Here is a 16,141-nt window from a genome sequence, read left to right on the forward strand (position 1 = left end):
TTCATACTAGTTAAATTGGAAAGAAATGATGCAGGACATGACAGAACAGCATAATAAGAAATGAAACACCCAGAATGAGTGGCAGAACTCAGGTAAGAATTAGAAATAAAAAAATCATTTTAGAAATGAAGACTCAACTAGTAGGCAACCAGGAGTAAATAAAAGTGACAGATAATGCCGTAAGAGAAATAGAGTGAAAAGAAACAAAAATCGTAATAAAAAAATGTGAAAAAATAAAAAGATTTTGAGGAAAGGTGACTAATATTAAGAGAGATAAAGATGATGTAACAGAAAGACAACAGTAGTTTACAAGAAAAGAAACCAAAGGACTAGAACAAGTACAAAAATTATAATTATAATGTTAATGAAAAATTGAATAGATATTGAAACTCTCTACTGAAAGAGCACACTGTATACCAAAGAATATTGACCCAGAATGACCAACACTTGGTCTGGTAAAATTACTTGATGTTAAAGGGGGGAAAAGTGGAGGGCATCTAGGCAAAAAGACTAGGTGACTTAAAAGGGAAAGAAAATTAAACTCACATGAGATATCTTTCAGCAAGGCTTTAGGTCATGAGAAAATGGAGCACCACATTGCAGATTCTCAAGAAAAGTGAGTCAAGGATTATTATATCTAACAAAACTGGTTTTTTAGTTTTAATGTTTTATTTATTTATTTATTTATTTTTTGAGAGAGAGAGACAGACAGCGCGAGCAGGAGAGGGTCAGAGAGAGAGGGAGACACAGAATCAGAAGCAGACTCCAGGCTCTGAGCTGGCTGTCAGCAAAGAGCCCGACGCAGGGCTCGAACCCACAAACCGCGAGATCATGACCTGAGCCAAAGTTGGACGCTTAAGTGATGCCCCTGGTTTTTCAAATGTAAAGGGCACAAGATGTTTCCAAATACAGGAATATTTATAATTATGTCTTCCAGGAGCCTTTCCTGAGAAACCTATTAAAGAACTAGCTTCCATCAACTAAAATGACTAGGGATGTCTCAATATAAAAGCCGACAGTGAGCATTGCATGTGTGTTACTTAAAGAACTAAGACTAAATGAGGACTAAGAGGAAGAAAGTATAGATATAATAGCTCTATGTGCTCACAATAATATAGTCCAATTATGAAAAATGAGAGTAAATGGGACAGAAATAGCAGGAAAATGTTGAATTCTTCAGCAATGATATTGGGGATAGTAGTATTAGTATTGTTATTCTGAAGTTGTTGTGTGTACAATGTAAGGTGAATGACATGAATAATTTTGGAATATCTCCTATGTACTTGTGAACCAGGATTCTGGATGTGGAAGGAGATCCAGATGTAATACAGAAGAGGTTAAGTAAAATCACCTAAATTGGAATTTGAACTATCAGTATGAACTCATGACTTAGTTTATCCTTAAAATATGTATATATTTCCTAGTTCTGTCCTATGAAAATGTCCCCAAATTATGAAGACAGTAGCAATGAGCATCCCTAGCACTCAGGTTGCTATCTGTAATTATCTTTCCTAAAAGGATCTAAAGGAATAAGGGCTTCTTGGTGAAACAATTGATTCTGGGTCTAGGCTAGAAAACACACGAGATGACTCTAGAATAATTTTGTCAAACAGCATCAGCAACATGTGGAATAAATGTAGAGTAAGGATGGATGCTCAGAAAAGAGCAGAACATATGCAATCACCTATGCTCTTTGAGCATAGGCATATTTGAGCTGGGCAAATGGGACACAGAGTGGAAAATGCACCAGGAAAAGGACCCCAGGATGACTTCCTCTGCATATCTGTAGGGAAATTGTGAGGGGGTAGAGATCAACTAGTTGGTTGTATAAAAATGGGAGTTTCCTGGCCAGGAAAATGGCTTTATTTTTTTTTTAATTTTTTAAATGTTTTATTTATTTTTGAGAGAGAGAGATAGACAGCATGAGCAGGGGAGGGTCAGAGAGAGAGGGAGACACAGAATCTGAAACAGGCTCCAGGCTCTGAGCTAGCCATCAGCACAGAGCCCGATGCGGGGCTTGAACCCACGAATCATGAGATCATGACCTGAGCCGAAGTCAGATGCTTAACTGACTGAGCCTCCCAGGTGCCCCGTAAAATGGCTTTAATAGCCATTAATAGGCAAGAGTTTAGTGAAAGAACTCATCTAGTGGGGTGGACATCTAAGCTAGAGCAGTGCTACCCAAACTTTTATGTGCAAGCGTTACTAGATGATTTTGTTAATATTGGCAGTTCTGATTCAGTAGGTGTGGGCCGAGACCTAAGGTTTTGCATGGTAATATAGAACTAGGATTTGCTAATTCACATGTGCCAATTCACATGTGCCTTGCTAACTTCTTGCTAAGCAACTAAAAAGAGAGAATAAGTTCCCAGTGCCATGCTTGTTTGTTTTTTCTCCCTGGTGTAAATAAAACCCAAAACCATGTAGATTCTCTTAGAGGTTGGGCAGGGGTACTGAGCAGTCTAGAAAAGGGAGGCCTTGTCATATCAAACGGTGTGGTCAAACTGCTGCCTACAATAACCAGGAAGGCAGACAACTTTTCTGCCTAGCTTGTAGCTCTAGTGGAGGTACATGGAAAGAACCAGCTTGTATGTTTGGCTGCTTCTTTTTGCTTTCATTAAGGTATTACAAACAAAGTTCGAAGTCAGGGTAAAAAGCAAATAGAACGTCTGGAAATTCTTGGGCTTCGCTAAGTAGAAAAAAACCAACTGCTTATGTACCCCTAAATACCAAAAGAGAAGACTTGGCTTAGAGATTTCTCGTAGCCCATTAAGACTTCTTGGCAAACAAATGAACAAGAAAACAACAGAAAACAAAGATAAACTGAAGCAAAAATCAAATTAATAGAGTTCTCTTCTCACTTAAGCCTATTGTTTCAGATAACCTTAAGATTGTCATCATTAAAAAGATGTTAAGAATGCTTTGAGTGTAGAAGCCAGGAAATACACCACGTTTAACAACTATTTCTAGAAACAACTGTGGGTGTGGTTACTGGAACCTGAAACTGTCTGGAAGCAGTCAGAGTTTACTGAATATTCAACAAAATTACGTTAAAAAAATACTGAAAAGCCTGACCTACAAAAGCTCTCCATCCAAGTCCAAACGCATTCCACCAAAGAGGGAATATTCTCCAATATCCAGTTAACTTGTATTCCTAGGGCAGAGCTGGGGCCCACAGAGTATAATGGACAATGGAGCTCCTCTCAAGGACCAGAACCAGGGTCTAATCAAGTAACTTGCTCCACTACTAGGGTATTCATAATTCCTGCCTGGGATTCCACCATTGCTATGGACAAGTAACGGCTATGAGTTTCACATTCTTGCTTTTTTTGAGTTTTAACTGTGGTTATCCTGTTCCTGTTCCACTGTTATTTTGTATTACATGTATGGATATGAGGCAGATAATTTGTTTTATAGTGCATATGACACTGGGCCATGGAAAGACCTATCCCAATCTGATGGAGAGGGTTTTGCATCATCAGACATCCTGCTTTTTGAGTTGGCATAGAAACTGAACAAGGAATTGATCTCTCTTCTTCAGGGGTAAGAGTGTTTTACTGCAAGAAGGATACACACAGATATGTAGGTTATCAGAGAGACAGATTGTAGTAGACACCACTCATCGTCCCTTTAAATTCATCTTTTTCTTTTTCTTAGGCAAAGAGCTGCCCAAAGGGAAATCAAATTTCCAGCCTCACTGTTGCTATGCATGGTTATGTGACTAAATTCTTGCCAACAGCCTGAGATCTGAATTGAGGTGGGCAATATATACTTTACTTTTTTAAAGGATTTCCATGTTCAGGTCTTCTTTTCTTTCTCCTTCCCAATGGAGGGGACATGCTATTTATCACATACCAGAACGGCAAAAAATGTGTAGGCATTCCTACACATTGTTGGTAGGAAGTTACTTATTGCAGCACTGGTTGATTGATTAAGAACAACTTATGTGTCTAGCTATAAAAATTAAATAAACTATGACATTCACTCATTATATGTAATACTCTTCTGTGCCAAAAAGTATAAGAAGTTCTCTGGACATACATGGGAAGTTCTCGAAAAAAAGTGAAAAAAATCAAGGGAAATAATGATATGGTGTGTTACCTTTAGTGAACACAGGAAAGGATAAACACATATTTATCTGAAGAAAGAAATTCTTTAAGAATATATGAGTAATTAATACAATTACATATGAAGGCAGGTAACCATATAATCTGTCATCCAAATGGTACAAGTTTCTACAGTGGAGGGCTTGTTATTAATACTCCAGGATAACAGGGGTGCCTGGGTGGCTCAGTAGGTTGGGCAGCCGACTTCGGCTCAGGTCATGATCTCGCAGTCTGTGAGTTGGAGCCCCACATCAGGCTCTGTGCTGGCAGCTCGGAGCCCGGAGCTGCTTTGGATTCTATGTCTCCATCTCTCTCTGCCCCTCCACTGCTCACTCTCTGTCTCTCTCAAAAATAAATAAACATTAAAAATTAAAAAAAAAAAATACTCCAGGATAACAGATGAAAATGGCACCGTCCTGGACAAACTGGGATGCATCATCAACCTATATAAAAGGTACAAAATAAGAAAAGAAACATTTACGTTTTTATTGTATTTTACAACAGTACCAGTCTGTGGTGAACTGGAAATAACAACAACGCGGTCTTCGGCACAAGTTAAGGGCTGTCTTAAAGAACGAAGGACAACAGTAAACTACAAGTGAGACGCGGAACTTAATGACAACGCGGTAATTTTGGCTACCCGGCACTTACTGGAGTTGCACAAGCAACATACGCTTTTGAACTTCATCCGCCAATCCAAAGTGGGAGCGTGCGAGCCTGGGCCCGTGGGAGAATCCTGGGCGGGCCTCGGACTTGAGTGGATCCCCGCGTCATTCAACTCTGGGGACGGACCTCGAGCCGGCTCTCACACCAGACGCTCTGGCCCACACAGTAGCTACTCTGTGGCACTTCGGGTTCCCTCTAGCTGCACTCTGGAGGACTACACTCGTTTTCTTTTGGAGGTGGGGGGTGAGAGGCCCGACAGCCTCTGCTGAGCTGGAAGAAAGATGGCGGCAGCCGTGCGGCAGGATTTGGCCCAGCTCATGAATTCGAGCGGTTCTCATAAAGATCTGGCGGGCAAGTGAGTATTTCCCAGGGGCCTGGGAGGTGGGGAGGGAACCCACAGACCTGTTCTTGGGTTGATGGCGGCTTTGGGATGTGAGGCTAGGGGCCGGCCTGACGACCAAGGGGGCGGGCCTGAGGTGGTTTGTGGACGCAAATATCGGGAGCCGCAGAAAGCTGGTGCCGGCAGCCCTTGGGGCAACAGACCTGGGATGACTGTCAACATGTTCTATCTTTGATAGCTTCCTTACCGGTTTCTTAAGAAGCACGGTATGAGAGACGGCTGTTCCCATGGCCTTCTCAGCCTTCCCTGGTGCCTGTTCCCATTGCCGCTGGCCTATCACACCAAATTCTGGTCTCTCTTTGGTCGCTTTTTTTTTTCTTTCTTTTTTGATTGAGGGAAAATTATAATCTGGAATCTTGATGCAGAGTTTTCTGAGAGATGGTTTCTTGAGGCTGACGGGGGCTGAGGAGGTATGGCCGCTGTCTTGTTAAGAACCACCCAGACCGTCTTCTGTGAGTCCTTGTGTTTTAGGTTCTCTGTACCACCACCTCTGAAGAGGGGCACATAGGAATGCCCTCACAACGTCGGTCAGGAGGTCTAAATTAGTGATGTTACAGGAATCTGAATTGTTGAGGAATTTCGCGGAATTGTAGGTAGATAGGTAGGTAGATATTGCCCCTTTTCTCGATAGATATATAGATAAATGGAAAGAAAGAAAGAATTTGCCCCTTTTCTCTTTGTAGATTATAGAGCACCGTTCTTCTGTAGTGAACTTGCATTCTGTTCAAAGTTCGAATCTCAAGTTGATGGTAATATTTATATTCTGGCAGCTGAGATTATTTTGATCTATATTAATGGGATACACCTGCTGTCACCTGGCTGTTGAAACCTTGACTGTCAGGCTTTATGTAGGCTCTGCTGTCTTTTCTCTGGTGTTATATATAATCTAGTTTTATCAATGGGATATTTAGCTGTGTATCCTGGGTGTAGCTACTATGTATTGCAGTTTTCTCCTCATGAATATGAGGATACTAGGACTTATTCTTGTCTGAGGACAAAATGAGCATGTGTATGTATATATGCTTATACATACACTTAGAACAGTGTCTGACCTAGTGCCACGAGATTGTCATTGTTACAATTATTATTATATATAAAGCTGTTAGTCAATACATATATTGACTTATTCCACGGGTTGTAAATAAGTTGAATGTGTCTTCGTGGCTTAATCCTTTTCGCATGTAATTTTCACAGATTGTAGTGAAAGTAAAATAAAATAAGCATATATTTTTCACCATGTTCAGCTTATATTTCCCCCATGCTTGCTCTATTTTTTGATTTGTTGAAGAACACAAAGTATGTTACTTATCGGAAGACATAACGTTTTTCAAGTGCTCACAGGATTCTGAAACTTAAGCTAAGAATCTACTTCCTCAGCTCTGAATTAGGGATAAACAATAGTACCTATCATATAGGGTACTTTAGTTGTTTATTACTGTATAACAAAGAAAAACTTAGTGGTGTAAAACAACTCTTTATTTTTCAGGATTCTTTGGGCTAACTGGACTGTTTTGCTGGTGCAATTCTGGGCTTACTTATGCAGGCGCAGAGTCAGCGGGCAGCTCAGTTGAGGCTGGTGGAATTAAAATGGACTCACATAGGGGCACCTGGGTGGCTCAGTTGGTTAAGTGTCCAACTTCAGCTCAGGTCATCATCTTACAGCTCATGAGTTCGAGCCCCACGTTGGGCTCTTGTGCTGACATCTCAGAGCCTGGAGACTGCTTCGGATTCTGTGTCTCCCTCTTTCTCTGCCCCTCCCCCACTCACATTCTGGCTCTCTCTCCCTAAAGAATAAATAAACATTAAAAAATAAATAAATAAATAAAATGGACTCACATGTATATCAGGCTGTTGGCTGAGTCTGTCACTCCACTTCAGTAGTTCTTTACAGGCTGAGTCTGTCACTCCACCTCAGTAGTTCCTTACAGGGCCATGGGTGGTAGCTGTTAAACGTCTTAAGACTAGCCATGGAAATCTCATAATAATCAAGTTTCTGAAACAAACTAAGTCACATGACCAGTCCAGATTCAAGGAAAGGAAAAATGGAGTCTACCGCTTTATGGGAAGAGTGGTCAAGTTACATTGCAAAGAGGCATGGGCATATGGGAGTATGATTCATTGGAAGCCATTACTCTAACAGTCTACCAGATGAGGTTACTGTGAAGATTAAATGAAATAATGTGTCTGATAACTGATAGCCAGTGCTTTCTGAAGAAAGTCTTGGCCTTGCCTGCAGGTACATACCTGGTCCTATATGGACAAGAACATGTCAGGATATTTATTTTCATAACCAAACATTTCTGCCAGCTACACATCTGTGAGAAAAACACTCTTGGAATGTGTTAGTAGTTTTGGGATTTGTGTTAGGAGTTGAATGACAAAGGAGTGTGTGTTAAGGAATGGCAGAGTAAATTCACTTCTAAAATATTGAAAATGTGTATTTCCAGCAATTAGCAGAATATCTGGAACAGAGTAGTCCTTTAATAAGTATTGGTTGAATAAATGAATAGCTAGAAAGGTGTAGAGCTTATATTTGAACCCAGATTTGTCTACCATAAAAAGCTTATTTTTAACCTACTTGGTCTAATCTACTTTTCTAGCCCAATCTTCAATAAGAAATGCTTTCTCAAGGGGCACCTGGGTGGCTCAGTCAGTTGAGCATCCAACTTTGGCTCAGGTCATGATCTTGCCATTTGTGGGTTCTATGTCTTCCTCTCACTCTCTGCCCCTCCTCCACATATTTCTGTCTGTTTCTCTTGCTCTCTCAAAAATAAACAAAAAAAAAAATAACAAAGAAATGCCTTCTCATAACTATGAATTAACATTTAAAGTCGATATAAGAAACTGGCCATAAAAGATTCAATTTTGCAGATTTTATAAACTGCTTTTCTACATATTATGCATTGTGTTCATTATCCTCATACAAAGCTTTAGAGGAGAGGAAAGCCTTGAAGAGGAGCATTTGAATAGGTAGCTATTGTGATAGCCTGTCTTCTTTACCTGACTGACATCTACCAGTTCTTTGAAACTCATTTGCAATGTTATTTCTTCCAAAAAGCCTTCTCTAAACACCCAACAACACACATTCATAACTACCCTAGCAGAGTACCTGATTAGTTGCTCTTAGCCCAGTAGTAGACAATGTTTACTTCTACCATAGCACTTAATTGTTTACTTGTCTGCCTTTTCAGTTAGAATGTGATCTCTTTGAAGACAAGTATGATGTTATGGATTATAGGTCTTTGTTTAGTTAATTCTGTAAAATAGGACCTTTTTTCTCCTTCCCAGCTCTCTATATGGAAAGTACCCAGAAGATGATAGCAGGTCTTTGGAGTCTAAACATTTCGTTTTACAAGAAACTGTTAGCCTAGAGAAAAGAATAATGGGAGACCTTTTAGCTTTCTTTGACTATTAGAAAGGCTATTTTGCAGAAAAGAAAATAGACTCCTCTATCTTATAGAGGTAGACTTTGGATGAGAACTTTCTAATAATAGAGTGAAATAGAAATGTCAAAAAATGGATCACCTGGGTGGCCCAGTCAGTTAAGCATTTAACTTCAGCTCAGGTTATGATCTCACCTTTCATGAGCTCCAGCCCACATCAGGCTCTCTGCTGACAGTGCAAAGCCCTTCTCTCTGTCCCCCTCTCTCTGCCCTCTCCCTTTCGTTCTCTCTCTCTCTCAAAAATAAACATAAAAAAAAAACCTGTCAAAAGATGGAGGACACACACATACTAGAGAATAGATTATATAATCTTCAGGGCCCGTTGTAACTCAGATTCTCTGGTTCTCTGTTATTCCCACATATAAGTTTCAGTGGTTCCCATCTCAAGACTGAAATTCTCTAACATATAGTGTTATGTTTGTTTACATCTTTGTTTACATTAATTTCAATCTTTAACAGGTAATACGTACATTACATATGAGAAAGCTCAAGTACAGAGGTGAAATATCATGCTCAAGGCCACATAGCTAGTGGCAAGGCTGTAATACATCCTGTCTGTTTGGCTTATAGCCCTTAATTCTAAACACATCTACCTTTTGACCTTATATTATTTTCCCCAGACTGGACTACATTTCAGGTAGTAATTTATTTATTTATTTTTTTTGCCTAGAATACCTGTTTACTCTTTCCCACTTAATACTACATTGAAATATTTGGAATGTTTGAAGATCAACCTCATTTAGGAGATAATTCCTTCTAAATAGATTAGCACTTACCTGTTTTTGAGATTTTGTGTTTAATTTTCTGAAACTTCTTTATGATGTGTCCGTGTGGATTTGTTTTAATATTTATCTGTCATTTGGCTTTTGCTGTGAAACAAACCACTCTAAAACTTAGTGGATTAAAACAACAGTCATTTACTTTCCTTATAATTCTTTTGGTTGGCAGTTTGGGCTGGGCCCAGCTGAACGGTTCTCTGCTCCACATGATCTGGGTTCCACATGAGGTCCTACATGTGTCTGTAGTCAGCTGTAGGCAGTGCGGTTTCAGTGCAGTGCATTGGCTGGAGCAGTGGAGGTGACTGGGCTACATGTTTTATCCAGTAGGTTAGCCTGAACTTGTTCATGTGGCCATAACAGGGTTCCAAGAGAAGAGGACACAAGACCTCTTGAAGTCTGTCTAGGTTTAGAATAGGCACTTCTATCAAATTCTGTTAATCAAAAAAGCCCAGATCAAAGGGTAGGGGAAAAACTCTACCTGTTAATATGAAGAGCTACAAATTCACATTGCTCTGTAGATACAGAAGGTGAAAGAATTGTGTTTTGGGGCACCTGGGTGGCTCAGTTGGTTAAGTGTCTGACTTCAGCTCGGGTCATGGTCTCGTGGTTCATGAGATGGAGCCCTGTGTCAAGCCCTGTGCTGACGGCTTAGCCCTTGGAGCCAGCTTCAGATTCTGTATGTCCCTGTGTCTCTGACCCTCCCCCGCTCATGCTGTCTCTCTCTATTTCAAAAATAAACTTTAAAACATTCTTTAAAGAATTGTGGTCTTTTGTTTTGTTTTTGTGTGTAAATAGTGCATTAGCGTGGCTGTGCTTCATTGCAGTTGTTGAATCAGATAGATTCGATCCTTTCATGGTCCTGAGATGTTTCGGCTATATTTATCTTCAAATGTTGCCTGTGTCCATTCTGTTTACTTCTCTAGGACTTCAGTGAAACCCTTGTTCATTAGGTCCTCTTACTAGGACCTTTATGTCTCTTATTTTGTCTTCTGTACTTACCACTTGAACACTTTATTCTGGGTAGATTTTTCTGACTTGACTCTTAGTTTATCAGTTCTTCAGAAGTGTCACCTGCTGTTCAGAACATCACTGAGTATTTAGGCGTGGTTATAGTAGTTTTTAGTTCTATAGTTTTTGGTGGTTCCTTTTTCTTTTAAATATTTTTTTTTTTAATTTAACGTTTATTTATTTATTTTTGAGAGAGAGAAAGAAAGAGTTCAAGCAGGGGAGAGGCAGAGAGAGGGAGATAGTGTCTGAAGCCGGCCCTGCACGCACAGCTGAGAACCCAACGTGGGGCTCGAACTCACAAATCTCAAGATCATGACCTGAACTGAAATTGGACACTTAACTGATTTAGTCACCCAGGCGCTCAATTTTTAAAAGTTTTTGTTCTAAGTAGGCTCCATGCCCAACACAGTGCTTGAACTCGCGACCCTGAGATTGAGAGTCTGAGCCAGCCAGGCATTCCAATCGTTCTTTTTTCAAATGACACTTTTTATGGTTTTCAGTTTTTTGCTGAAACTTTTTGTTTTTAATAGTTTATTGTCAAGTTAGCTAACATACAGTGTATACAGTGTGCTCTTGGCTTTGGGAGTAGATTCCTATGATTCATAACTTACATGCAACACCCAGCGCTTTTCCAACAATTGCCGACCTCAATGCCTGTCACCCATTTTCCCCGCCTCCCCCACCCCCATCAACCCTCAGTTCTATGTATTTAAGAGTCTCTGTGGTTTGCCCCCCTCTCTGTAACTATTTTTTTTCTTTCCCTTTCCCCATGGTCTTCTGTTAAGTTTCTCAACTTCCATATTTGCTGAAACTTTAAAGCTTGAGTTTATCTTTGTAAACATTATAAAATAATTGTACTGCAGTTTTTCTGATAGTTCCAGTACCTGGAGTCCCTGCTTGTTGCTATGTCTATTGCTTTTGTTAATTCTCCTTCATATTGTCCTGTACCTTCTAATCTTTGTTGGGCAGGTTATTTAAAAATATACTTTCAGAAAACATTTGGAGGCTTAGAATGTAACGTTTCAGAGAGGGTTTTCATTTCCTTCTGCCAGTCGCCTGAGGGTTACCTAGTTGTCTATGACAAAGTCTTTAGAATTTTTTGGTTTCCCTAGATGATCCTTAGAATAGAAATTGTAATCTTATTTTCAAAGTGCTAGTGTTTCCTGTTTTGACAGGCATGGGATTCTCTCTCTCCTCTTCCTCTGCCCCTTTCCCCCCCACATGTACTCTCTCAAAATAAACTTAAAAATATATATATAAGTTAATATATATCTTGATATTCAAAAATACATTGCATTAAGTACATTACTCTTTAGAGTAGAGACCAATACATTTTCTCACATACATACACATATAACAACGTAATCCAGAATAAGCTTGGGGAATATCTTCAGCATGCCCAGAGGTTCCCTCATGTCCTTTCCCAGTCACTACACCCAAATATAACCACTACTCTGACCTCTGTCCCCATGAGTTGAGTTGAGTGTTCTTGAAATGCACATAAACTGAACCATTCAGTGTATACACCCTTTTGTGTTTGTCCTTTTTCACTCAACATCGTATCTGTGAGATTCATTCATGAATGAAGCATTCCTTATTGATTTGTAGAATTCCATTTTATTAGTGGGCCTCACTATCTTATTGATGGACATTAGATTTTTTCTAGTTTAGCGCTATTATGGATATTTATATATATACCTTTTTGTGGGTGTAGACATTCGTTCCTCTTGGATATATACCCAGGAGTAGAATATTTGGGTTACAGAGTAGACATATATTTAGTTTTAGTAGATACTGCCGATGGTTTTCCAGAGTGTAGATCACTTTACACTCCCATCAGGAATAGATGAGATTAGTTCAACTATATCCCCACCAAAACTCAGGTTCGTTAGTGTTTTTAATATTACTCATTCTAGTGGAAGTATAATGGTATTTCCCTTGCTTATAATTTGCATTAACCTAATGAGTATTGAGGTTGAGGACCTTTAATATGCTTATTGGGCATTTGGATATTATCTCTAGTGAAGTGCCTATGTAAGCATTTTGTCTGTTTTTTAATAGGATTGTTTGTTTTTTACTGATTTACAGGTGTTTTAAATATATTCTGGATAGGAGGGTTTTAGTTTCTTTTTTTGACAAATACATGGATTACAAATATCTTTTCTGGCTTGCATGTTTTACCTTTTTTTTTTTTTTTAGGGAGTTTAGCTTTTTATTGAACAGATTACAGAAGAAGCATAGTGAAAGAGACCAAAGCCCACGTTATCATCAGACTCCTCTGATTCTCCTTTCTTGGCTTCCACTTTCTTGACAGCAAGGGGCAACAATGGTGGAAAAAGCAGGACCTCCTGTGGTGCAGCATTAGCTGCTAGGGCGGGTCCTCCAGCCCCTACCTTGCAAATGAGGCTCCTGATGTTGACATTGCGGAGGGTCTTTGCAAACAAGCCCTGACAGAAAGGTTCAACATTCGCACCTGCTACTTTAACAAGGGCATTGATCTTTATCCATCACTATCACCTCCTCTATCACCTCCTCGACCTGCAGGATGAGGATGGAATTGATGCAGTCGAGCTCCAAGACGGAGGCCGGGGTGCTGAGCCAGGGCTGAGCCGGGGGGTGCTAGAGCTGCGGGGGTGCTAGAGCTAGTCGGGGGTGCTAGTGCTAGTCAGGGCTGCTAGTGCTAGTCGCAAGATGAAATGACAGCCTCACCCCAGCACCACCTTAGCTTCCTCAGGACTGAGCATCTTAGCAGGAATGGAGGAAACCATGCTTCACATTTTAATGGCATTAAAATGGTATTTAATGGCTATTGATAGATATCTTAATTTCAAAGAAACATCTATTTTTTTATTCTTATAAAAAATCTTTTCTTGTCGTGAGAACTTTTAAGAACTACTCTTTTAGCACCTTTCAAGTATGCCATACACAGTATTATTAACTATCACCAGGCTGCATATTATATCCCCATGCCTTATTTATTTTATAATTGGAAGCTTGTACCTTTTGCCCTCTTTCACCCATTTTGCCCATCCCCCATTCCATGCCTTAGGCAACTACCAGTCTGATCCCTGTATCTGAGCTTGGTTTTGTTTTGTTTTAGATTCCACTGTAAGAGACATCATTTGGTATTGTCTTTCTCTGTCTGACTTATTTCCCTTAGCATAATGCCCTCAAGATCCATCCATCTTGTTGTGCTCTGCAAGATTTTCTTTTTTTATGGCTGAATAATATTCAGTTGTGTTTACATACCACATTTTCTTTATCCATCCATTCATTGATGGACACTTAGGTTGTTTCCATATCTTGGCTACTATAAATAATGCTGCAGTGAACATAATTTACATGTCTTTTCAAACTAATGTTTTCATTTTCTTTGGATAAATACTAATTGCTGGATTGCAGGGTGAACTTTTATTTTATTTTATTTTTGAGAGAGAGAGAGAAAACAAGTAGGAGGGGCAGAGGGAGAGAGAGAGAGAAAGAGAGAATCTCAAGCAGGCTTCACATTCAGCTTAGAGCCTGTCATGGGGCTTGATCCCACAATCCTGGGATCATGACCTGAGCTGAAATCAAGGAGCCATATGCTTAACCAATTAAGTCACCCAGGTACCCCCCTTTTTTTTTTTTTAATTGTTTTAATGTTTTACTTATTTCTAGGAGAGAGAGAGAGAAAGAGAGAATCTCAAGCAGGCTTCACATTCAGCTTAGAGCCTGTCATGGGGCTTCATCCCACAATCCTGGGATCATGACCTGAGCTGAAATCAAGGAGCCACATGCTTAACCAATTAAGTCCCCCAGGTACCCCCCTTTTTTTTTTTTTTTTTTTTTAAGAAAACTTCATATTGTGGACGTTTTTTTGTTTTTGTTTCTGAGGAACCTTCATACTGTTTTCCATAGTAGTTGCACTAATTTACATTGCCACCAACAGTGCATGAAAGTTCTCTTTTCTGCACCTCTTCACCAACACTTGTTAGTTCTTCTCTTTTTAATAAAAGCCATTCTAACAGGTGTGAGGTGATATGTTATTGTGGATTCGATTTGCATTTCTCTGATTATTAGTGAGTTGAACATTTTTTTTCATGTGCCTTTTGGCCATCTGTATATCTTCTTTGGAAAAATAAATGTCTGTTAAGTCCCTCTGCCCATTTTTTGATCACTTTTTTTTTTTTTTGCTATTGTGTTGTATGAGTTTTTAAATTTTTTTGATGTTTATTTTTTGAGAGAGAGAGAGAGAGCATGCGCATGCAAGCACAAGCAGGGCAGGAGCAGGGAGAGAGGAAGACACAGAACTCAAAGTAGGCTCTAGGCTCCAAGCTGTTGGCACAGAGCCCGACTCAGGGTTCAGACTCACGGATCTGAGTGAGCCAAAGTTGGCCACTCAACCAACGAAGTCACCCAGGTACCCCTAGTTGTATGAGTTTTTAAAATATATTTTGGATATTATCCCCTTACCAGATACATGATTTACAAGTGTTTTCTCCCATTCTATAAATTGCCTTTTTATTTTGTAGATGGTTTCCTCCACTTGAAGCTTTTTAGATTGATGTAATTCCATTTATTTATTTTTGCTTTTGTAGTCACTGCTTCTGGAGTCAGATCCAGAAAGATTCTAATAAGACCAATGTCAAGGAGCTTACAAACTATGTTTTATTGTAGGAGTTTTATGGTTTCAGGTCTTACATTCAAGTCTTTAGTCCATTTTGAGTTTATTATTGTGTATGGAGTAGGATAGCTGTCCTGGCTCATTTTTTTTGCATGTGGCTGTCCACTTTTCCCAGCACCATTTATTGAAGACACTGTCCTTTCCCCATTGTATATTCTTGCCTCTTTTGTTGTAAATTAATTAACCATTGTGTGTGGGTTTATTTCTGGGCTCTCTATTCTGTTCCATTGAGCTATATGTGTGTTTTTATGTTGATACCATACCATTTGATTACTGTAGCTTTGTAGTAACTTGAAATCAGCACTGTGATGCCTCCAACTTCGCTTTTTTTCCCCTCAGGATTGCTTAGTTATTAAGAGTCTTTTACAAGTTTTAGGATTATTTATTCTATTTCTGTGAAAAATGCCTTTGGAATTTTTTGAAATGTTTATTTTTCAGAGAGAGAGAGAGACCGAGTGAGCACACACGAGTATACACACGAGCTGGAGAGGGACAGATAGAGAGGAAGGAAGACGGACAGTCCTAGGCAGGTTCTCTCTCTACTATCAGGCTGACACGGGCTCATATCTCACAAACCATGAGATCATGACCTAAGCTGAAGCCAGAATTGGGCATTTAACTAACTGAGCCACCTAGGTGCCCAGGAATTTTGATAGGGATTTCATTAAATCTGTAGATTGCTTTGGGTAGTATGGGCATTTTAACAATAGTAATACTTTCAATCCATGACTATGGAATAGTTTTCCTTTTATTTATATCTTCAATTTCTTTAATCTGTGTCTTAGACTTTTCAGTGTACAGATCTTTCATCTTAGTTAAATTTATTCCTAGTTATTTTATTCCTTTTGATGCAATTGTAAATAGGATGTTTTTTCTTTATGTTAATTTGTTATTAGCATATAGAAACAGAGCAGATTTTTCAGTATTGATTTTGTACCCTACAACTTTACCGAATTCATTTATTAGTTCTAACAGTCATATTTCTTATATTCAGTTTTATTCCAACGTTAGTTTTTAGTGTAATTTAATACGTGATAATATTACTTGATATTTACATTTTTATTTGCCTAATTATA

At 39.2% G+C, this 16,141-nt stretch overlaps 1 protein-coding gene and 1 pseudogene across 2 annotated transcripts in view; one reads left to right on the forward strand and one right to left on the reverse strand.

Moving 5' to 3' along the window:
• The first annotated feature begins 4,822 nt into the window (after nt 1–4,822).
• Nucleotides 4,823–16,141, forward strand: part of COPS4 (COP9 signalosome subunit 4) — a 40,564-nt gene continuing 29,245 nt past the window's right edge. Inside the window, exon 1 of one of the 2 annotated variants that reach the window (XM_077774746.1) lies at nt 4,823–5,127. In XM_077774746.1, coding sequence (XP_077630872.1) covers nt 5,054–5,127 — 74 coding nt within the window. In that variant the 5' untranslated portion in view covers nt 4,823–5,053. The remainder of the gene's footprint in view (nt 5,128–16,141) is intronic. The other variant, XM_077774745.1, reaches the window with a different exon arrangement.
• Nucleotides 9,625–13,170, reverse strand: LOC144240463 (large ribosomal subunit protein P1 pseudogene; annotated as a pseudogene).

Source organism: Crocuta crocuta, unplaced genomic scaffold, assembly GCF_008692635.1.
Source record: "Crocuta crocuta isolate KB4526 unplaced genomic scaffold, BGI_CrCroc_1.0 scaffold237, whole genome shotgun sequence".
NCBI classification, from domain to species: domain Eukaryota; kingdom Metazoa; phylum Chordata; class Mammalia; order Carnivora; family Hyaenidae; genus Crocuta; species Crocuta crocuta.